The following is a 24628-nucleotide window of genomic DNA, read 5'->3' on the forward strand; positions in this document are numbered from 1 at the left end:
CTTGTTTTTCCCTGAGTCATACTATTGACGTCACAGCTCATGTTCTTTAAACGAGTTTAAAGGATTTCTAATCAGGCAGTGAATATAGTACCAATTAATAGATCCCTCAGCCAATGGAATTGCTGTGATGTCAGAGGGAGAACTCGATCTCTCATGACACCGGAACCCAGACGGCTGAAAAGGTGGGCGGGTAGTGTTGAAATGCTATGCTTAATGATAGCTCTCTACAGGTATTTTAGAGCTCCTTGAGTAAAAGAGCCAATCAACTTTTAGATACAAACGTTGCCCGTCAGGCAACACGAGAATGCGCATGCGCATTAACTGGACAAGCATGGGAAAAAGCGTTTTAGCTGATTTGATGTAAATAAACACAATTTATTAAACCATTGTCGTCAGATTTTACTGATGATTTGAAATATGTTCTTTGATAGTAATCTTGATCAATCGTTTTGGAGATTTCGGTCTTTCCCCATTCAAGTAGATAGGAGCTGTACTTTCATGCCGTTTGTAAACATAAAAAATAGCTGCCCGGGTGCGTCCCCAAGATGGCAACTGAGTGGACTGACTTGCCTTGAAAGCCACTTTGACCTAGCGTTTTGTTTTTTCCTAACTGCTCGCCGTAGGTAACCAGGAAGGATCCCCGTAACCGCGTCCCTTTCGTTACTGTTTTGTTGACGAACCAGCGGTCGTTGCTTTTCTTACAAAAACATTACAGTCCTCACTTTTATATTACTGATTTATTTCAGGAGAACTCCACAAGACATTCGCCTCAGTGTGGTAATGTAAAAGCTATCAACGTGAGTTTTCAAACTGAGTTGTCAAGCAGAGTTTACATTGTTTGCAGTGCATGCGTTAATTACCGCATTAATGCATGTCATAAACATTAAGCTCATCTTTTTTTTTTTTTTTTTTTTTTTTTTTTTTTTTTTTTTTTTGCTGCATTTAAAAAAAGCACTGACTAGGTTAATAAAGTGTTTTAACTAAAGGCATATGCGAAAAGGTCGGGTTTTGGTCAGAAATAAAGCTTGAGAACTAAACTGCCTGTGCAGACTGGTGCAGCAGTCAGATCCATGGCTTTACCGACGCTGTCGGCGCACTGGCCCGGTCGAGTGCGGGCTCTGGAGAGGCAGCTAGTGAGCCAGCGGGAGCAGGAGGCTCGCTGGAGGCAGCAGTGGGAGCTGCATTCTAAGTACTTCAGAGAACAGGAGGTCCGCAGCAGCAAACAGGCGCACTGGAGCTCACGGCAGTCCTTCCAGCGAAGGTACTGATTAAGGTTCACTACTGTCTGAATCTGGTGGATTTAGAATTTCATTTTAAATTATATATTTTAGTTTAGAAGAAATCTCATCTCTGTAGGTCCATACAATGCAAGTGAAAGTGGAGTTTTATAGTAAAAAAAGATTTAAATATTAATCTGGTTCTTACCCACACCTATCATATTGCTTCTAAAGACATAGATTTAACAACTGGAGTCATATGGATTACTTTTATGCTGTCTTTATGTGATTTTTGAAGCTTGAAAAGTCTGGTCATCTTGCACTTGCATTGTATGGACCTCAGCAGACTGCCCAGTGCAAGCTATAATGTGTTCTATTACAAACTTCATAGCTTCAACCAAATGAAAGACTAATGAAATAGATACAGGTACATTATCTGAGGTAAATAACATTATTCAAAGTTGACCAAATAATACATTTAATTTTGTTTTACTTTCTATGGTGTCATCCGCCTAGTGCCAAGCTTCTGGTTGGAAGAATAGCTTGATAACACTTTTAGACTTTTTTCAGAACTTTTAGAAAACATTTACATTTTCAGTTTCACTTAGTTTCATCAAAGAATATGAAATAACTAAGAAGTGGCTTTTCTATACTGCCCTACAAAGGCAAAAAAACACAGTAATAACATATTTTGTCAAAATTAAGTCCGAAATAACTGAAATCGGGTCTCGTAGACTATAATATTTCCTGTGACAGACGGGTTTGGCTCAGCTACTGTATGCTCAGATTCAGAGAAAAATCTGATACTGTTTTAAATCTACGTTTGGCTGGAAAATCCCAAAACTTAAGCCATTTTTCTCAATTTCAGTGTTGACTTGCTACAAGTGTTGGTTGTAATCCAATTACAAAGTAATTAGTTACTGTAATCTAATTACTTTTTTAGTTTAAAAAAGTAGTGATGCATTACATTTTAAATACTTGTAATCGGATTACAGTTACTGACTTTCAATTAATTTAATTACTTTTAAGTACATTAAAGGGGTTATGCTTATTTCTAAAATATTAATTATGTAACATACATAAATGATGGCCCAGTAACGTGAAGGAGAAATGTGAGGTGCTGAGTGTATGACTTGTATGTAACAATGAACAAGAAAGAAATATAGACATTATTTTTAAATTTGTTGAGCAGAAAAGTGTTTTAGTAAGTAGCTTAAAAGTAAAGTAATTAGCAATGTGATTAATGTTTCAATGAAGTAATTAGTAATCTGATTACAATTTTAGAGAAACAATTAGTAATTTGTAGTGGATTACTATTTTTAAGTATCTTACCCAACACTGCTTGCTACATTTTGGCTTTGTAGGGCAATATAATAGGTTTAAAAACTTTCTCCTTTTATTGGCTTGCTAGTATGTCAGCATTTCAGCAGGAACAGATGAATGAGGAGAAACAGCGGAATCTGGAGGAGCGAAGGGAGCGTCTGAGGATGATGCTCCAGGAGGAAAGAGGCCAGCTGGAGGCCGAGCTCAGAATTGTTCTCCCAGACAGGATCACACTGACCAGACAGCTGGTGGAAAAAACAGACACCCTCCGCTCTGCCAGGGAAGAGAGGAGGAAGAATGTATGGATATTTAAATATTAATGATTTCTTTTAGATCTTATGTTGCCCCCAGACCCCTCTGTTTACATATAGTACATATATGAACTGATATGTTGATTTTGTATCTTCTCCAGCTGGCACAGGAATTACTGAAGGAGCACTGGAAGCAGAACAACCCAGAACTGCGGAAGGTCGGAGATACATACTAATGTAGATGACTTGTCAGTTAGATATGAGTATGGTCAAAATGGCAGTCCTTATTATTTTATAGAAAAGCCGTCTTGTCTCTATAGATTAGGTGTATATACCAAGATTGTGGGAGTTTATTTTTAATCCCTTAGATCAAGATCCAGACGTGACTATAATTTAATAGGGCTTGTGATGTGTTTTTTCCTTGACTGATCTGTAACTCTTGAGCTCAGGATTTGGTTCCGGACATACGCAACCACTTGTGAGCCGTTAATCAGACATCTTAGTGACTCAGATGTTACTAATGCCTGTCTGCTCTGGCCACAGGTTGAGTTAGGATTGCACAAAGATCATGTTGTGAGCCAGTGGCAGGTCCAACAGCAGGAGAAAAAACAGGTAAAGAAGTTCACTGGAGGTGTTAAATGCCATTGAAGCCATGTCGGCTCATGCACGAATGCTGCCCTGTTGAGCATCATATAACGTTTAAAATTGTTTACTTTTGTAAACCACTGACACTTGTATATTATTGAGTAATAATATGGACATGTTCAATGGTTCTGACTCTTTGACAAAATATTAGTTTTGACATTGAACTCATTTAGCACATTTAACTAAATAATTTGTGTGTTGCAATTTGCAAATACAGTGCAACTGTGTTCTGTAACCCTCAGGCTGAAGAGAGAGCTCAGGAGGAGAAACGGCGTGTTGAGAATGAGTATGAGAGGGCCAGAAATGAGGCACTGAAAAGAATAAAGGAAGAAGAGGAGAAGAGAAGACAGGAGGAAGTGAAGAGAGCCGAGGATCTCCATAAACAGATGGAGGAGCTCAAACTACGAGAACAGGAAGTATGTAATTAGTATCTCTTTTAGGGGACAAGATCTTAGAATAAAAAATTGCAATATTGCTGTAGCAAGATCCTGAAGTTCATGGAATGAGGAAGCGGGAGACGGTGATTCCAACACAGGAATGTCTTTTTATTCAACAGAACACTCGTTCGCTTCAAAGCGCAATGGTACAACTTCACACGCACACAACTCAAGGTGCTTCAACATAAATAAAAACAGCAGCGGCCAACACACATGTAGTTTCTCAGATGGACTCTCTCCACTGCTGCTGCCACATGCTGGATGTGCTGCTGCCATTTGTTGCTATAGATGATGATATCACAGTGTGTGGGCAAAGGTCTTTGTCCATGAGTTGCTGAAACGTTGCCAGGGCCCCAAACAAACCGAACGGAAGAGTAACAGGTTGGTGTAAGGCGAACAGAGTGGTAAAGGCTGTTTTTTCTCAGGACATGGGAGTAAAGGGAATCTGCCAATATCCCTTTGTTAAATCCAGTGTCGAATAAAAACGTGCCACACCCAACCAATCGAGCAGTTTGACAATGCGAGGCATTGGGTACGCATCAAGTTTAGACATCGTGTTCGCTTTTCTAGAATCCACACAAAACCGGAATGTCACTCATAGGGACTAAGACTACCGGACTGGCCCAGTCACTGTAGGATTCTTCTATTAACCCCATATCAAGCATAGCCCTCAACTCCTCCCGCACTACCTTTTTTTTTTTTGTGTTTGGGTAAATGGTAGGGACGACTGCGTACCACTACCCCTGGGGACATTTTGATATGGTGCTGTATGAGATTCATACACCCAGGAAGAGGTGAAAACACATCAGATAATTTTCCTTGCAACCTGGCAACCTCCGCGATTTGGGACGGTGAGAGGTGGTCTCCACAGGGTGACTCAATCTATGATTTTTAAATTCACTTCCGGACCGAGCCCCTCCCTCTCCAGAACCACCGTTGCCAAAGTCAAAAGCACCGCCTCTCTCCATAGTTTTAGGAGGTTGAGGTGGTAAATCTGACATGCTCCGCCTCTATCCGTACGCTTAACCTCATAATCAACTTCCCCGACTCGCCATGTGACCTGAAACGGCCCTTACTTTGTGAGTAATTTAGAGCTTGATGTGGGGAGTAATACAAGGACTTTATCTCCCTTTGTAAATTCCCATAGACGAGCTACCCTGTAGTAGTCCACCAGAGCCAACACAAAGCGATGTTTGTGTGCCTTCCACTCAAATGGCCCGACGAGGTCCATACCAATTCTTTCAAAAGGGACCTCGATCAAAGGAAGCGGGCGCAAAAGCACTCTTGGGGTGGCCGGCAGATTCACCAGCTGACATTCAAGGCATGCTGCACACCACCACCTGCGAACATCTCCGTGAATGCCCGGCCAATAGAAACGGGCCATTTAGATGGTTTCGTGTTTTTTCTCATCCTAAATGACCCACAATCGGATTATGATGAGCCATCTGGAATAGCATTTCCTGACGGCTCTTCGGTATCAACAACTGGGTTGCATCTTCTTTTGTCTGGGCATCCTGCGTCACTCGATGCAACCGATCATTTATAATAGAGAAGTATGGATATGCGAGTGCAATGTCTGCCCGGATGTGTTGACCATCAATCACTTTCACTTGATGAAAGGCGTGCCTAAGGGTGTTGTCTTGCATCTGCTCCAGAGGAAAATCCCCAGCAGGGAATCCTCTAAGATCTGGTGAAGCCGAGATTTCCCCCTCTCTTGCATCATACTGACGTGGAACTGATGATCCACCCCTCCAGCCAGCGAATCGCAAACCACACACCGAAACACTTTAGTGCAGGACCCATCCGCACATAATCCCCCAATAACGACTGAAATGCCAGCCAATTCGTACCCAAAATCTGCGGATGGGTGAGAAGATGACTAACGGCCGTCTATATATTTTTGCCCCTGAAATTTAATAGCAACGGCACTAACCCATGCACACACCTCACCTTCACCCTACGTGCTGTACCCAAAGCCTCCCATTGAACCAAGCATTGGTGAATCGTGGTCTGATTACATCTTGAATACACCAAGGCTTGGTATGTACCCCCTTGAATACTCACAGGTATCTGGTACATCCAGATAACAGGGGAAGTGGCAGCAGGTGAGAGAGAGAGAAAAAGCTTGGCCTTCTCCCGGATACGCTGTCAGGTGGTCCTCAGCCAGCCAGACTGCAGCCGGTCGATGAACTGTTCCAGCACCACCAAGTTGATAATTCCCCCGGCGTAGCGGTCCTCCACTAGCAACCACCTCCTGCAGGCATCCCGGAGCTGCTGGGCGAAGGCAAATGGGTGGCCAAATTCCCTGTAGGTCAGCGCTCGGAAGTGCTGACAATGTTGCTCTGGGTTCTGGCCGACCTGCTGTAAGATGGCTCGCTTCAGATCAGGGCACTCCAGCAGTTAGCCACCGGCAGTTGTTGGGCCATGAGCTGAGCCTTCCCCGACAAAAGCAGCAGCAGGTGGACCGCCCACTGCGTCTGAGGCCAGCTCACTCAGACAACTCAATGAATGCTTCGGGGTTGTCCTGGGGACCCATCTTGGCCAGGGTGATCTGAGGTGGGGGTCTCGCGGCCAGTGTCGCTGCTGGAATATCATACGGCAGCAAGCTCTGGAACACCCGCTGGTCCACCGCCTGGGCTTGTAGGAGTGCCTCGAAATGTTGCTCCTGTTCTGATCTAAGCTCCAGGAGGGCCTGGTGTTGGGTCTGGTGGATGCCAGCGAGGGTTTCGCTCAATCTTGGGTTTCGGCACCAGTGTAGCAAGATCCTGAAGTTCAGGGAATGAGGAAGCGGGAGACGGCGATTCCAACACAGGAATGTCTTTTTATTCAACAGAACACTAAGGCAATGGTACAGATTCACACGCACACAACTCAGGGTGCTTCAACATAAATGAAAACGGCAGCGGCCAACACACATGTAGCTTCTCAGCTGGGCTCTCTCTCTCCACTGCCGCTGTCTCCTCTCCTTAAAAGCCCCCATCACTCCTCACTGAAACACAAGACAGGTGTTAAGCACAGGTGGAAGTCATTCACCACTCGTCTCCCCTGCTTCACTTTCCACAGCACGGTGCTCGGCCACACCTCTGCCTACAAAGTTGACATCATTTTATGTGATTTGTTTATTTTTACATTAAAGTTGAAACTTACTGCTGCACTACTGGAACAGAAAATGTAAGATGATATTTCACATGAACGCAAGTAAATAAAAGCATCAAGCCACAAGAGGCCAAATGTTACAGTGACCCCATTTACACCTACATTTAAGATGATCACATGCAGTCAGGCGAGACACATCGCTGTTTACACCTGGTCGCTTAAATGCGTCTCCTGTGACCACTTGCTTTTGGATTTCAAGGGGAGGGTCACTGATTTATGATGACATACATCAATCACTATGTCAGTGTGCTACTGAATGATAATAAAGCACAAAAAGTCATAAAATACAAAGAAAGCACAATAAAAACTGCACTCTGTTTCTTCCGATGCAGCTGAAACTGAATCTAAGCACAAATGCAAAAGCAGAATTATCCGTTGTTTTTAGTGGTGTAATTGTGTTATCTGCGTTTTAAGTGTGCGTACTTGTCATCTGTGTCCCTGTTGATCTCCGACACACTGAAAAAAAGTTCAGTGAAGTTCCCGTGCTTGTATACTGTATGTATTAGCTTTCTCAAATTTTCTGATCGGACGGTTATTTCCTTTTAAAGCCGCTCGTAACCGGCAAAGTTTAAACTTGATGTAGCGCAGCGGTTGATTGACAGTTGAGGGGTGGTGCTTCGCTGCTGTCCTGGACACATTCAAGATGGATTAGCATTTACTTTATTGCTCAAATGTGATGTGGTCACGTGTGGTTTTGCACCCTGTTCACAAAACGTTTTGGTCCCTGTTTTACACCTGTTTTTAAAGGATTTACCCTCCTTTTCTTTAAAAAACTAAAACAATCTGGGTTCCAGTTAGGCATTTACAATGGAAGTGAATGGGTCAATTTGTAAACATTAAAATACTGACCATTTCAAAAGAATAGCCATAAGGGGGCCTGGGTAGCTCAGCGAATATTGACGCTGACTACCACCCCTGGAGTCGCAAGTTCGAATCTAGGGCGTGCTGAGTGACTCCAGCCAGGTCTCCTAAGCAACCAAATTGGCCCGGTTGCTAGGGAGGGTAGAGTCACATGGTGTAATCTCCTCGTGGTCGCAATTAGGGGTTCTCGCTCTCAATGGGGCACGTGGTAAGTTGTGCGTGGATCGCGGAGGGTAGCATAAGCCTCCCCTGCTGTGAGTCTCCGCGGTGTCATGCACAGTGAGCCACGTGATAAGATGTGCGGATTGACTGTCTCAGAAGCGGATGCAACTGAGACTTGTCCTCCTCCACCCGGACTGAGGTGAGTAACCGCGCTACCACGAGGACCTACTAAGTAATGGGAATTGGGAATTCCAAATTGGGAGAAAAGGGGATACAATAAAAAAAATAAAAAAAAAAAAAAAGTATAACCATAAGACGTGGTCGACGATATGGGTATTTTAATGGCCGATGCCGATATCCAGAGAGCAGGGTGGCCGATAGGCCGATGCAATTTCAATATATCACACAATTTAATAAAGTAAATAACATAAACATAAAATTGCCAAAAAAATATATATAACCTATTAATTAGCACTATATTTACTCAATTTCACAAAAAAAAAAAAAAATGTATATTGTATTTTAAATGGATGATAGCAGTTTCGTCTGATTTCTGTTTAGTCATCACATTTTAGTAATTAATTTGCACATGAAATTGTTAGTATAATAGGAAGAAGGAAATAACAGTACACAGTAGTCCAGCAACCATGGATGGCATGTCCACGTTAAGCAATCGCATTTTCTCAAAAAACACTGAATTAAACCAATTGAACATACAGTGCACAGTGAATAAGACATTTACTTATAGCACACGTGAAGGGCTTTTACTTTGAATTGCACTCACACGCTCTTGCGAATCCAGCGCGAGCAGCAATCTCCTGACATTTTAAATGGCCTGGATAACCTGCTTGGATTATCACGGAGTGATCGTCATGATTTGTGAATCACCTTTGATCCTGATGATGAAGTTTTGATTCTGGCTGATAGAATACGCGCTTCAGGGAAGATATAAGATGAGCGCTCGACAGGAAGAAAACGCTGGATTTTCGTGAGGTTTGTGAATTATCTGTTTAAACGAAATATCTGCATATTTGCAAACGGTATATAATAGAAGTTTTATTGATATTAGCCTTTTATCATTAGAAAAGAACGTTAAAAGTGACAGGGAACTGTTGAGGATAGACTGTTAGAATACGTGCTTTAGAGGTAAATAAATGAGCACTCTACAGGATGTTGGATGGATCTGCTCAAGTTTTGTGAGTTTTGTTTATTGCATCTGTTTAAACGAGACATGCGCATATTTGCAGACAGGTACATGATATTAGTTTTATTGATATTTGCCTTTTTATTATTAGACTAGACCGTTAAAAGTTACAGGTAACTGTTGAGGACAGAGAAGGGGAATGAAACATGTGAGTACTTTAACATAATGACATCAAACGTGCCTGCCGTGGCTCTGATATGCAGATCATTTAAATGAGACCGGTCTATTATTGTAGTAACACAATGGCGCCTAACAACAAAACGAACCGTGACTGGTCGTTTACATGTCTCAGTTGCTTCACACGCAAGCAGGCGATTTTCGGCGCCCTCAAGAAACAAATTGGCCAAACGGGAAAATTTATCGTCCGATGCCGATAATTAAAAAAGTCAAATATCGACCGATTTATCGGCCTCAGCAATTATATCGGTCGACCACTACATAAGACATAAACAATATGCAAGTTAACATGATTTTAGTGTGATAAAATCACTTAATAACCTTTTCTGTGTTAAGTTATAGCCAACCAATTTTACAACTTCGTTACCGTGACAATGTATTGTCAACAAACAAACAAATATTGCAAGTGCCTCACTGTAACCTCGATTTTTGCTTTTTTCAAGAAAAGGAGAGACAAAATAATTTTTTGTGGTAATCAACATTATGCCACAAGTACTGTCGATTGAGCTTAACTTGCATTGAACCCGGAATTTTGCTTTAATGCTGACCACTTGTTATCAGATCACCTGAAACGCATCTTAAGGGAGGAAAACGGGGTCAGTGATCTTAGGCACGATGCCAAGGGAAGCTATGATTTACCTGTGGCAACAGCAATATGACAATTTTCAATAAATAGTTAAATTTTTTAATAACAATTATCAAAATGAACAATTCTTCCAAGTAATACAGTTCATCATTACCCTATATGTAGACTGTTTATGGTTGCCGAACAATGTAGGATTGTGGTGCATTAATATAGAATTCAACTGATGTGCAGTCACAGCTGTGTGCATATTGCCATTCTATTATATGTCTTCGAACATGACTCATTCAGTCAGAATTAGTTTTAGAATCTGCAATTAATTTATTGTATGTTTGTGTGTATGTGTCCAGGCTGAGCATCTTAAGCAGGAAGAGAACGCTCTGATGTCAGCGCTGGGAGCTCGAGAAACTGGAGGATGAGAGGAAGAGGATGGGGGAGACCAGGAGGAAAACTGAGTTTGGGTAAAATGTTTAGACTTCCTTCTGCACACCTGCTTTTAGGCTAAAGTCCCTGTGAATTCTCTGTTTCTGTGTGTGATAAACATGCTTCTTTGCTCCCATAGGCACTTCCTGACTCGGCAGTATCGTGCTCAGCTAAAAAGGAGAGCACAGCAGGTGCAGGAGGAGTTGGTAGGTTACAGCGGAAACTTTTACACCTTTTTATTGTTTTTTGCCAATACTTTGTGTTCCTTGATTTTTTTAAATCATAAAACAGAATTTACACTGACTAAGTGACTGTAATACCATACATGTCCACCAGGAGGCAGACCGTAAGATATTGGCATCGCTGCTGGAGGGGGAGATGGAGGAGGAGAGTCTGGAGGAAGCCAGGAGAGAGAGAGCGGTAGCGGACGCCGCCTGGATGAAGAGAGTCATAGAAGAGCAGCTCCAGATTGAGAGGGAGAGGGAGGCCGAGTTTGATATATTATATCGGTGAGCAGAGTCAAGGTTTGATTACACCCTAAAGACTCTCCTCGTGTTTCTGCCTGTAAGTTGAGCTCATTCTCTGTATTTGCATGCCACCCATCAGGGAGGAAGCTCAGCATGTTTGGGAGAAGAGAGAGGCAGAATGGGAGAAAGAGAGGAGAGCCAGAGAGAGACTCATGCGGGAGGTGAGACAGAGCACAGCGTGATCAGCAGTCACATGCTCAGACTGTGAGGTTTTCTTATCATCCTATTTTCTTATCTTGATGAAGCCCCTGCTTTTTGCTTAAATACCACATGTAAATAAGATGATCATATTATCACTTTGAAAGGTGATTACATAACATAACTGGCACTTAAAGGTGAAATGTGTAATTTCTTCATTTAAAAAATGTCTGTTTGGTTTTGAGATTTTCTTGGTCTATCTTTGGTAGGTCCTGGCAGGACGACAGCAGCAATTGAAGGAACGTATGCTGGAGAACAGGCTGGCGAGGGAGGAGTCTCTGAGGAGGAGAGAGGAGCTCATCCAACAGCTGGAGCAAGAGAGACTCACCCTACACCAGGAGAGGGAGGAGCAGGAGGGAGCCCGCACAGCACGCATGCAGGAGATCAATGCACAGGTATGTAACTTATAGTATTAGACTGATATATTGGTCAGGCCAATTAATTGGTAGGTATTTATTGATATCAGCCAATAACTGAGCCGACTGGCTGATTAAAGGGATAGTTCACCCAAAAATGAAAATTCTCTCACCATTTACTCACCCTAATGCCATCCATGATGTGTATGACTTTCTTCTGCTGAACACAAACTAAGATTTTTAGAAAAATATCTCAGATCTGTAGGTCCATACAATGCAAGTGAATGGTGTCAGAACTTTGAAGTTTCAAAAATATATAAAGGCAGCATAAAAGTAATCCATAAGACTTCAGTAGGTAAATCCATATCTTCAGAAGCAATATGATAAGTGTGGGTGAGAAACAGATCAATATTTAAAATTTTTTTACTATAAATTTCCACTTTCACATTCTTCTTCTTTTGTTTTTGGCAATTTGCATTCTTCGTGCATATCGCCACCTACTGGGCAGGGAGGAGAATTTATTAGGGCTGCAACAACTAATAGTTCAAATAGATAATTATCGATAATGGAAATCATCGACAACTAATTTAATTAGCGATTAGTTGGATATTTGCGGTAAGCACAGAGAAGCCCCGTCATTGACGTCACTACAGCCCATTGAAAAATGTGTTGCATGATGAAACTGCGCAAGAGAGCACTGTACAAACACTTCAAAGATCATAATAAGCATACAGATTAACGAGGACCGTTGCTGCATCAGGTAGCCTACGTTGACAGAAGGTATGTGCTGTTTGATGTGCGAGTTGTTTCTCTCCAGCGCATCACTTACATTTTACTGATAATTTCTATGTTTTATAACGAATACATGTTATGAATTAAAAATCAAGCGCATATTTCAGCGTATTCCGCAAAACAGTTTGTTTTTACCACAAGCGAGTATCCGTTAAACTTTGATGCGTGAGCGCGTGCGCACATCCATGTCAGTCAAACCGAACGCAATGGAGAAAGGGTGTGCAATCATTCGGATAAAGTGTGCAACATCATACCACGATTTCAGTTTCAATGTAAACAATTGTGCAGCTCATGTAATACAGTGAGCACCAGAATGAAAATTTTTAACGTGAGTAAATCTCCACAGGGTTTAGATGACTGTACTATATTAAACTGTATATAATGCTGAATATAATGTATAATAATGCTAACAGTCCTGATATTTTAAAGTCCTCCTGATAATGCCAATTGCAATGCAATGCAAAAAAAAAAACAAAAAAAACAGTACATTCTGTTACATTTTACAAGTAAAGGAACTGTTTTGCATATGTCCTGAAAGTAATAATAATGATAATAATAATAATCATAATAAATTCAAACTGAACTTTTCATGATTCAGGATTTGTTCAAAGTTTTGTAAGAGTAAAGAATCATGAATTCAAAACCATAAATCAAACCAAATCCTTACGCCCTTTATCACTTCTGTTTTTTTTTTAATTATATTTTTATAATATACAGGAAATCATTTTTTTTATGGTAATACTAGAATTTATAGTAAAAAAGGACTTCAATATTTATCTGTTTCTCACCCACACCTAAATTTCGCTTCTTAAATCACTGTGCCTTTATATGCTTTTTGTACCTTCAAAGTTTTGGTCACCATTCACTTGCATTGTATGGATCTTTGTTTGTGTTCAGCAGAAGAAAGTAAGTCATACACAGCTGGGATGGCATGAGGGTGAGTAAATGATGAGAAAACTTTCATTTTTGGGTGAACTAACCCTTTAAAAGTGGTAATTCTACTAACAACCTTGTCAATGGATAATGCAAATTTTCTGCATTCAAATAGAGACTTTCAGTTAATATTGTGTAAAATAAGCCATCATAGCTTCATCTGCATTATATGTAACACTACACAGGCAATATATAGATTTACATTATACTTTATGGGTTAAATATGTGCAAAGTCCTTGAATTAATATATTCATCCAACAGGTGGAGCAGAGGCGCAAGGAACAGTGGGAGGAGCAGCGAAGACTTGAGCAGGAAGAAGCACAGGAGAGGGAGGAGCTTAGGCTGCAGGAGGAGGAGCTTCATCATGAGACAGAACGAATGATTCAACAGGGTTACCAGGAGAGGGTGAGTCTAAAGTGCACATAAAGTGTTTATTTGAAATTAGTTTTTCATTTAAAGTGTGATAATCTGATCATAAATTCTTTCATCAGATTCGCAGCAGACCCAGGTCAGCATGGACATAAAAGCGTTTTACAGAGGAAGTTCAGTCTTTGTGCCACATCCCCTGCTAGATGCTAGGAGTATCTTCAACCCCTTTTTTTTTTAATTCATACTCCGGGATATCTGTGTCCATGTTGATCTTGGCCAATTTGTGTTTAAATCAAAACTGGTTTAGAGCCAGTTCTCAGAGATGCTTTTAATATTTATGGATAATAAATTATTTATGGTAATTTATGATTTACATTACACCTTTAAAAAATAGTTGTGTCGGTAAGTCCTCTTTATTACATACTGTACTGTATGCATCACACTAGTTTTTGTTTGGTCGTAGGTTTGTTTTATGTATTTTTAATTTATCAATTTCAATGCCGACTAAGGTTGTTAATAAAGAAAATTTGTTATAAACTGCATTTGATTGCAATGAAGAAGCATTCTAACTAGTCATTACCATAAAGTTCAACTAGTAATATGCTCAAGAAGGAACATCCAATCTACTCTACAAGTGAGTGTTGTTATAAACAAAGCTGTCTAACTGTAAGCGGTGCACTCACTTGGAGGGTAGCTTTAATGCAAGTAACAAATTAGGGTTGTAAATTAAAAGTTTATATTTATGTTCTTTACTGACGCTTTGTTCTTGAAATTCAAAGCAGACAGCAAGCCTAAGATAATACCTCTAGTATTAAAAGAATGCTGTTGTAGGGGGGCCTGGGTAGCTCAGCGAGCAAAGACGCTGACTACCACCCCTGGAGTCACGAGTTTGAATCCTGAGTGACTCCAGCCAGGTCTCCTAAGCAACCAAATTGGCCCGGTTGCACATGGGGTAACCTCCTCATGGACGCTATAATGTGGTTCTCGCTTTTGGTGGGGCACGTGGTGAGTTGTATGTGGATGCCGCGGAGAATAACGTGAAGCCTCCACACACGCCGTGTCTCCGCGGTAATTCGCTCAAGCCACGTGATAAAATGTGCGGATTGACGGTCTCAGACGCCGAGGCAACTGAGATTCGTCGTCCTCCACCCGGATTGAGGCGAGTCACTACGCCACCACGAGGACTTAGAGTGCATAGGGAATTGGACATGCCAAATTGGGGAGAAAATAATAATAATAATGCAGTTGTAATGGTAGTTTCAAGATGAGTCCAGTATTAATATTAAACCAAAGTGCTAATTAAATGCACAGTACTATTTTGCAGAATTAGAAGAGTTTTGTTGGAATAGGAGGTTAATTTATTTGGTTTCTGATATGAACAAAAAGAGCTCTGGAGCAAAAACTTAAGGTCAAAATAATAAATTAGGTTTATTTTAAAAATAAAGAAAAGATTTGTTTCTTTTTAAACACAGACATAGCAATACTATTAATCAGTGGAAGACCAGGTGATTTTTACAACTACAAACACTCAAACCAGGGGACTTTAACACTGAGCTATGAGCGGCCCACTTCACAACTTTTTGACAGGACTAAGACCAATACTTAAACTTACTTTGTAGAGGAAATTACACATTAAGAGCTGCCAAAACACTGAAATTAACAATATAATATGTTAAACTATATTTGCCTGGTATGAAAAACACTGAAACTAACACACATCTCAACACAATCACAACTGGTAGAGAGCCTGATTGTCTCTGCACTCATCAGCTGTGAATGTATTGAACAAAAAAATATTAAATCACCAAATTAAACCATAAAAAAATTGCATTATAGATGCCTCAGAATGGTCAATTCAAATGAGACAAGGCATATTTAATTAAATACTTCATTAAATTCTGTATATACCATTAAAATATATATCATATATGTGGTATATATTTTATGTTGGACATTCAAACTTCCCGTGAACCGGGATTGGTTACAAAATCAATGATTTCAAAGTGAGGCATTGAGTGAGGCATTTACTCAATATTTAGTATATGATTGGTTGCTCCATGGATGATTCATTTCCTCTCAAAGTCACACTCCAAGACATTCTGCCATCAAGTCAAATTCACGTTCACAGGTCAACATACACACACGTCCTTTTATACAACCCTTCCTTGAGAGCATTTCAGGCTTTATATTATGGCTTTAAGCCAAATAACACTGCTAACTGACATCTTAAAAAAAAACATGCAAATACAGCATACAAAAAAAAAAAAAAAAAAATCTTAAATGGCATGCCTTAAAATGATCAGTTGATTAACATATGGGGCAAATAGTCAGGGTTGGATTACTAGTGGATATGGGCAGAAACAGGGTTAGTTGCTGTTCTCTTTGGTGGTTATGGTAACAAGTTGCTTAGCAGCCTTGGCGATGTCATACGCGCACTGGATCACCTGCTGGGTGACCAACTGTATGTCTGCTGTGGGGCTGCTCTCCAAAGGAGATGCTTTCTTACACTCATTTTGCAGTCGGTTCGCGCTGGACGTTAATAACCGCAAAGAGCTCCTTACTGTTTCAGAGCGCGGCCTCTGTGGACAAAGACGAAAATACATAAATATAATTACATAAAGATCAACTCAATCTTTCAATGAATCTTGAACCACTATAAAGTAACTTTTATATTGGTCTAAGAGCCAAGTAATGGGTCTTCATTTGCTAAATGTACACTCACTGAGCACTTTATTAGGAACACCTGTACACCTACATATTAATGTGATTATCTAATCAACCAATCATGTGGCAGCAGTGCAATGCATAAAACCTTGCTGATATGGGTCAGAAGCTTCAGTTAATGTTCACATCAACCATCTGAATGGGGAAAAAAATGTGATCTCAGTGATTTCGACATCGGCTTGATTGTTGGGATTATTGTTTATTTTATAATTTTTTTTAAATTGTATCCCCTTTTGTCCCAATTTGGAATGCCCAATTCCCACTCCTCATTGGTGGCGTGGTTACTCACCTCAGTCCGGGTGGTGGAGGACAAGTCTCAGTTGCCTCCGCTTCTGAGATAGTCGATCCGAACATCTTATGACGTGGCTCGCTGTGCATGACACCGCGGAGACTCACAGCACGGGAGGCTCATGCTACTCTCCGCGATCCACGCACAACTTACCAGGCGCCACATTGAGAGCAAAAACCTCTAATTGTGACCACGAGGAGGCCAATTTGGTTGCTTAGGAGACCTGGCTGGAGTCACTCAGCACACCCTGGATTCGAACTTGCGACTCCAGTGGTGGTAGTCAGCATCAATACTCGCTGAGCTACCCAGGCCCCGTCCAGACGGGCTGGTTTGAGTATTTATGTAACTGCTGATCACCTGGGATATTCATGCACAACAGTCTCTAAAGTTTACTCAGAATGGTGCCAAAAACAAAAAACATCCAGTGAGCGGCAGTTCTGTAGATGGAATGCCTTGTTGATGAGAGAGGTCAAAAAAGAATGGCCAGACTGGTTTGAGCTGACAGAAAGGCTACTGTAACTCGGATAACCACTCTGTACAATTGTAGTTAGCAGAATAGCATCTCAGAATGCACGTCGAACTTTAAGGTGGATGGGCTACAGACCACGTTGAGCACTTTATTAGGACCATAGTGTTCCAAATAAAGTGTTGAGTGTGTGTGTGTGTGTGTATATTATATGTATATATTATTGAAGGCCTGACCTCAATCCAATAGAAAATTTGTGGGCAGAACTGAAAAAGCATGTGCGAGCAAGGAGGCCTACAAACCTGACTCAGTTACACCAGTTCTGTCTGGAGGAATGAGCCAAAATTCCAGCAATTTATTGTGAGAAGCTTGTGGAAGGCTACCCATAACATTTGACCCCAGTTAAACAATTTAAAGGCAATGCTATCAAATACTAACAAAGTGTATATAAACTTCTGACCCACTGGGAATGTGATGAAAGAAATAAAAGCTGAAATAAATAATTCTCTCTACTATTATTCTGACATTTCACATTCTTAAAATAAAGTAGTGATCCTAACTGACCTAAGACAGGGAATGTTTTCTACGATTAAATGTCAGGAATTGTGAAAAACTGAGTTTAAATTTATTTGGCTAAGGTGTATGTAAACTTCTGACTTCAACTGTATGTGTGTGTGTGTGTGTGTGTGTGTGTGTGTATATATATATATATATATATATATATATATATATATATATATACACACACACACACACACACACACACACACACACACACACACACAGAACAACACACTTTCCAATTCGGGAACAAATTGTACTTTTTCAGGGATCCAGACTAAAAGAATACGGAGCAACTGAAACATTTAGGAGCCAAAAGGCTTTTTTAATGGTCAATTTACAGAATTGAAGATAGGAAGGCAAAGAAAAGAAAGATGGCTAATAACGAATTACTTGTAAATATAATGTACCATGGCATATACAGTATATACAGTAGCCTATATAATGTGTAAAAAAATTTCCTTAGTCTTTCCTTACTGTGACGAGGCAGCACAGACGCAGAGGCTTCAAGAGTCAAAATTTAATTAAATCCCAGTTGCAGGCTACGGTAACTCAGATAAACACTGTACAATTGTAGTGAGCAGAATAGCATCTCAGAATGCACAACACGTCGAACCTTGAGGCGAATGGGCTAAAACGACAGAAAACCATGTCGGGTTCCACTTCTGTCAGCCAAGAACAGAAAGCTGAGGCTGTAGTGGGCACAGGCTCACCAAAACTGGACAGTTGAAGACTGGAAAAACATAGCCTGGTCTGATGAATCTCGATTTATGCTGAGGCACAAAGATGGTAGGGTCAGAATTTGGTGCCAGCAGCATGAATCCATGGACCCAACCTGCCTTGTATCAACAGTCCAGGCTGGTGGCGGTGGTGTAATGGTGAGGGGGAATGTTTTCCTGGCAGACTTTGGGCCTTATTAATAGCAATCAGTCATCACTTGAATGCCATAGCCTATTTGAGTATTGTTGCTGACCATGTGCATCCCTTCATTGCCACAATTTACCCATCTTCTAATGGCTACTTCCAGCATGATAATGCACCATGTCACAAAGCAAGAGTCATTTCAAACTGGTTTCATGAACATGACAATGAGTTCACTGTTCTTCAGTGGCCTTCCCAGTCACCGCATCTGAATCTAATAGAACACCTTTGGGATGTGGTAGAACGGAAGATTCGCAGCATGAATGTGCAGAAATCATGTCAACATGGACAGGAATCTCAAAGGAATATTTCCAACATCTTGTGGAATCCATGCCATGAAGAATTGAGGCTGTTTTGAGAACAAATGGAGGCCCTACCTTGTACAAGTATTGTGTTCCTAATAAAGTGCTAAGGGAGTTGTTTGTACAAAACACAGTTTAGAGGTATAATATGGAGAAAAAATAAATGACATGCAATAAGTACTTAAGCCATTCAGATTCAAATGTATAAAGTGTGGGGAGAAACTACACACCTTTGGGAAGAGGGCAGCCATCTCACTTACAGCCACATGTATTCTTTCTGCGCAGGGTATAAAGCTACTGGGGCAGAAACGGAGAAAGAGATATTACAATTTCAAAATATAAACCAGTTAGTTAGGAGAGCGAAAATTAAGCAAACCACAGAGCAATCAGTAAGTAAAACTTTTAAGCTAGACTTTTAGCAAACAAACAATATTGTTTCCATAATATTGTATTGTAAAGCCTTTTCTATTTTTTTTTTGAAGGCAAGTTTTGTTGTAACTTCTCAATCTAGCTATTCATATTGAGAATTTGTTTTTGCTATTAACATTTTTATTGATTCTTATGTGAAATATGGAATAAACAGAACATATAGACACAGAATCAACTTAACTCCCATTAACTACCCATCCCCCTCCCCACACCACCTTGTCCCTCAACAAATATCCCTGTGGTCGAAGCCTAAATTACACCATGCACACATATAAGCAAACAAACAAAAGTAAATATTTGAGAAGTAAAAAGTATAAAAATCAACAAACAAAGAGAAAGAGAATTCCACAAAGAATAGAATTCACAACTACCACCACAATTCTGTTTCTCTCCACATGGTCCTCACTGAGAGCCCTCCAGAAAGGCCAAATACCTGTCCCATTTCTTACCATATGTGTCTATTTTGCCAAGCTGTTTATATGACATCTTTTCAAATGCCACCACCCTACCCAATTTGGTGAACCATTCTTGAAATGAGGGAGCGCCAATTGACTTCCATCCTCTAAGAATTATCGGTCTGCCAATCATTACACTAATTTGGACCCAGCTTTTTGTATATTTGTCACCTCCTTTAATGACTGCCCCATCACCCAATATACATAGTCTTGGGCAAAATTAAATTTGAATATCTAAAACCTCACAGATACAATTCTGGACTCTTACCCAGAATTCTTGAATCTTAGCCCAGAACCACAGAGCATGGGCCATGTCTCCATCCTCCAGCTGATGGCCAGCAGTTAGGTGTGCCTTTTAGACCAAGCCTAAACAATCTAGAGGGAGTCCAGTAGAAACAATGCAAAATCTTAAACTGAATAAGGTGTACCCTTGCATCCCTAGACATAGTTTTAATATTTTTTAAAATCCTTTCCCACTCCCCATCCTCCAATACCAAGTTTAAATCTCTTTCCCATAACCTCTTAAGAGCAGTTAAGGCCCATCACCAAGACTCCGAATCAACGAGGAATAATACACTGATGCTTCATGACCCTTTCCAAAGGCTGTGAGCACCATACAGAGGGTGTCTGCAGCTTTAGGGGGCTGTGTACTACCATCAAAAATAGTACAAAGTAAATGGCGCAACTGTAAATACCTGAAAAATTGAGACCTAGAAATCCCAAATTTCTGGGTTATTTTTTCGAATGATCTCAAAGCTCCATTTTCATAAAGGTCACCAAGTGTAGCAACACCCCTCTCAATCCATTCTTTCAAGCAAAAGGGGGACTTGTTAATACATAATTTGGGTATCAGCCATATTCTTGAGGAAACATTTAGGTAAGTATCAGAATTGAACATGCGAGAATCCTTTGTCCATACTGAATGTAAATGTGAAATAATAGGATGCATTTTTGCTTCTCGAGGCAATTTAATAGAAAGACTTTGCAAATGGTAAGATGCAAGGACAGCTTGTTCAATGATGTACCAGGGAGGGGCTCTCTTAGGTGGAAGAGACCAATGGGCGAGGTGTCTGAGATTAAAAGCATAGTGATAAAACAAAATTTTGGGGAGGCATAAGCCTCCTATGTCAGTTGGTCTATGTAGCTTACTGAAAGGCAACCAAGGTCGTTTACCAGTCCAAATAAAAGACTCCTATCAAATTGTTTAAAATAAGAAAGAGGAAATTCTAGAGGTAGAGACCGTAGCAGATAAATTTAATTTGGGGATACAATTAATTTTATAACATTGACCTTCCCTGTCACAAACTGATGTAGTGAAGCCCACCTATCCACATCACATGAGAAACTTTTCATTAATGGTTAAAAATTAACTAACTAAATCTCTCAAATTTGCTGGAAATACAATGCCTAAATAACTAATGCCTTGCTCCCATGCCACGCCCACAGGACACTGAGGACCAGTTGGTTTCTACATTAGCATTAACTTATATCTTTAAAATTTGTTGAAATGCTGGGTCCTGTAGAAGGGATGTATTAAAGCACCATCTATATGATTTCCTTTTCTGTATATGTGGCAACATCTCACAACACACCAAAGCATGATCTGAAACTAAAATGTTCTCAATTGAGCAGTCAGTGGCAAATGGAATAAGTGACTTAGAAAAAAAATCTATTCTAGTGTAAATCTTATGAACTGATGAAAAAAGGTGTAGTCCCTCCCAGATGGGTTCAGAAGTCTCCAAATGTCTGTAAGACCAAGATTTTTACACATCCTCTGTAGTGTCAACGTTGCTCTAAAGGGTCTACACACCTTTGCGTCACTATGATCAAGGACCGGATCCATTAAAAAATTGAAGTCTCCACCCAAATCCATATCATGAAGGATCCCAGCAGCTTGTAGCTTACCCTTAAGATCTATTAAAAAGTTCTGATTATCAGCGTTGGGTGCATAATTATTAGTCAAAATCAGATTTTGCCCTTGTATTTCAGCCAAAACAATAATGATTCTTCCTAAATAACCTTTAATCTGTTTGAGACATTTAAATTGTAAATACTTACTTATTAATGTGATGACTCCCCTGCTCTTACTAGAACCAGCACTACAAAACACATGCCCACCCCATGCCCTGCCAAGTTTTTCAGCTTCCTGTGACGAAAGGTGCCTTTCTTGAAGGAACACTACATAAAAATGTTTACACTTAAGATATAACCTTCTTTTTATAGGGTGCCTCAGCCTATTAACATTCCACATGGAGAGAAACACTTTACTTAAAGTGTGACATATTGACATGTAAAGATAAATTGTGTACCCAAGGTTAAATTATATAGACCACTATCCAACATTGATGTAACCATAACATCCTTAATAACCCACAGAACAGACACAACAATCCTAACCGGCGTCAACCGCCTGGAAATCCGAAGGTCCATGCACGCCTACGAGACCCCCCACGACACTACTGCTACCAGATTGCTCAAGTGCGTGATTTTTACATACATACACCAATCAGCCACAACATTACAACCACCTGCTTAATATTGTGGAGGTCCCCCTTGTACTGCCAAAACTGTGCCAACCCACATCTCAAAATAGCATTCTTAGATGCTATTCTTCTCACCACAATTGTAAAGAGCAGTTATCAGAGTTATCGTAGACTTTCAGTTCGAACCATTCTCTGTTGACCCCTCTCATCAACAATGGATTTCTGTCCACAGAACTGCCACTCATTGGATATTTTTTGTATTTGGCACCATTCTAGAGACTATTGTGTGTGAAAATCCCAGCAGATCAGCAGTTACAGAAATACTCAAACCAACCCATCTGGCACCATCAATCATCCATGCGATTATCTAAACAGCCAATCGTGTGGCAGCAGTGCAGTGCATAAAATCATGCAGATATGGGCCAGGAGCTTCAGTTAATGTTCACATCAACCATCAGAATGAGGAAAAAATGTGATCTCAGTTATTTGGACCATGGCATGATTGTTGGTACCAGATGGGCTGGTATGAGTATTGCTGTAACTGCTGATCTCCTGGGATTTTCACGCATAACAGTCTCTAGAATTTACTCTGAATGGTGCCAAAACAAAAAAACATCCAGTGAGCAGCAGTTCTATGGATGGAAATGCCTTGTTGATGAGAGAGGTCAACAGAGAATAGCCAGACTGGTTCGAACTGACAAAGTCTACGGTAACTCCGATAACTGCTCTGTACAATTGTGGTGAGAAGAATAGCATCTCAGAATGCTATTCTGAGATACGGGTTTGTGCTGTTTTGGCGGCACAAGGGGGACCTACACAATATTAGGCAGGTGGTTTTAATGTTGTGGCTGATCGGTGTATACATATATATATTAGTTTACATACACCTTAGCCAAATACATTTAAACTCAGTTTTTCACAATTCCTGACATTTAATTGTTGAAACAAATTCCCTGTCTTAGGTCAGTTAGGATCACTACTTTATTTTAAGAATGAGAAATGTCAGAATAATAGTAGAGAGAATGATTTATTTCAGCTTTTATTTCTTTCATCACATTCCCAGAGGGTCAGAAGTTTGCATACACTTTGTTAGTATTTGCTAGCATTGCCTTTAAATTGTTTAACTTGGGTCAAACCTTTTGGGTGGCCTTCCACAAGCTTCTCACAATAAGTTGCTGGAATTTTGGCCCATTCCTCCAGACAGAACTGGTGTAACTGAGTCAGGTTTGTAGGCCCCCTTGCTCGCACATGCTTTTTCAGTTCTGCCCACAAATTTTCTACTGGATTGAGGTCAGGGCTTTGCGATGGCCACTCCAATACCTTGACTTTGTTGTCCTTAAGCCATTTTGCCACAACTTTGGAGGTATGCTTGGAGTCATTGTCCATTTGGAAGACCCATTTTCGATCAAGCTTTAACTTCCTGGCTGATGTCTTGAGATGTTGCTTCAATATATCCACATCATTTTCCTTCCTCATGATGCCATCTATTTTGTGAAGTGCACCAGTCCCTCCTGCAGCAAAGCACCTCCACAACATGATACTGCCACTCCCATACTTCACGGTTGGGATGGTGTTCTTCGGCTTGCAAGCCTCACCCTTTTTCCTCCAAACATAACAATGGTCATTATGGCCAAACAGTTTAATTTTTGTTTCATTAGACCAGAGGGCATTTCTCCAGAAAGTAAGATCTTTGTCCCCATGTGCACTTGCAAACTGTAGACTGGCTTCTTCCTTGCTGAGCAGCCTTTCAGGTTATGTCGATATAGGACTCATTTTACTGTGGATATAGATACTTGTCTATCAGTTTCCTCCAGCATCTTCACAAGGTCCTTTGCTGTTGTTCTGGGATTGATTTACCAAACTACTTTCATCTCTAGGAGACAGAATGCATCTCCTTCCTGAGCAGTATGATGGCTATTGTTTGTACAGATAAGCATGGTACCTTCAGGCAGTTGGAAATTGCTCCCAAGGATGAACCAGACTTGTGGAGGTACACATTTTATTTCTGAGGTCTTGGCTGATTTCTTTTGATTTTCCCATGATGTCAAGCAAAGAGGCACTGAGTTTGAAGGTAGGCCTTAAAATACATCCACAGGTACACCTCCAATTCAGTACACCTCCTGTCAGAAGCTAATTGTCTAAAGGCTTGACAACATTTTCTGGAATTTTCCAAGTTACTTAAAGGCACAGTTAACTTGGTGTATGTAAACTTCTGACACACTGGAATTGTGATATAGTCAGTTAAAAGTCAAATAATCTGTCTGTAAACAATTGTTGGAAAAATTACTCATGTCATGCACAAAGTAGATGTCTTAAATGACATCCCAAAACTATAGTTTGCTAATATTAAATCTGTGGAGTGGTTAAAAAATTAGTTTTAATGA

General features: G+C 40.5%; 1 protein-coding gene and 1 pseudogene across 3 annotated transcripts in view; one reads left to right on the forward strand and one right to left on the reverse strand.

Moving 5' to 3' along the window:
• Nucleotides 1-167: 167 nt before the first annotated feature.
• Nucleotides 168-14663, forward strand: LOC127418742 (trichoplein keratin filament-binding protein-like; annotated as a pseudogene).
• Nucleotides 14664-14887: 224 nt separating this feature from the next.
• Nucleotides 14888-24628, reverse strand: part of git2a (G protein-coupled receptor kinase interacting ArfGAP 2a) — a 48472-nt gene continuing 38731 nt past the window's right edge. Inside the window, exons 19-20 of one of the 3 annotated variants that reach the window (XM_051659232.1) lie at nucleotides 19108-19174; nucleotides 14888-16193 (exon numbers count right to left, since the gene is read on the reverse strand). In XM_051659232.1, the coding sequence (XP_051515192.1) occupies nucleotides 15981-16193; nucleotides 19108-19174 (280 nt within the window). In that variant the 3' untranslated portion in view covers nucleotides 14888-15980. The remainder of the gene's footprint in view (nucleotides 16194-19107; nucleotides 19175-24628) is intronic. The other 2 variants (XM_051659240.1, XM_051659246.1) reach the window with 2 other exon arrangements.

This window comes from Myxocyprinus asiaticus, chromosome 3, assembly GCF_019703515.2.
Source record: "Myxocyprinus asiaticus isolate MX2 ecotype Aquarium Trade chromosome 3, UBuf_Myxa_2, whole genome shotgun sequence".
Taxonomy (NCBI): Eukaryota; Metazoa; Chordata; class Actinopteri; order Cypriniformes; family Catostomidae; genus Myxocyprinus; species Myxocyprinus asiaticus.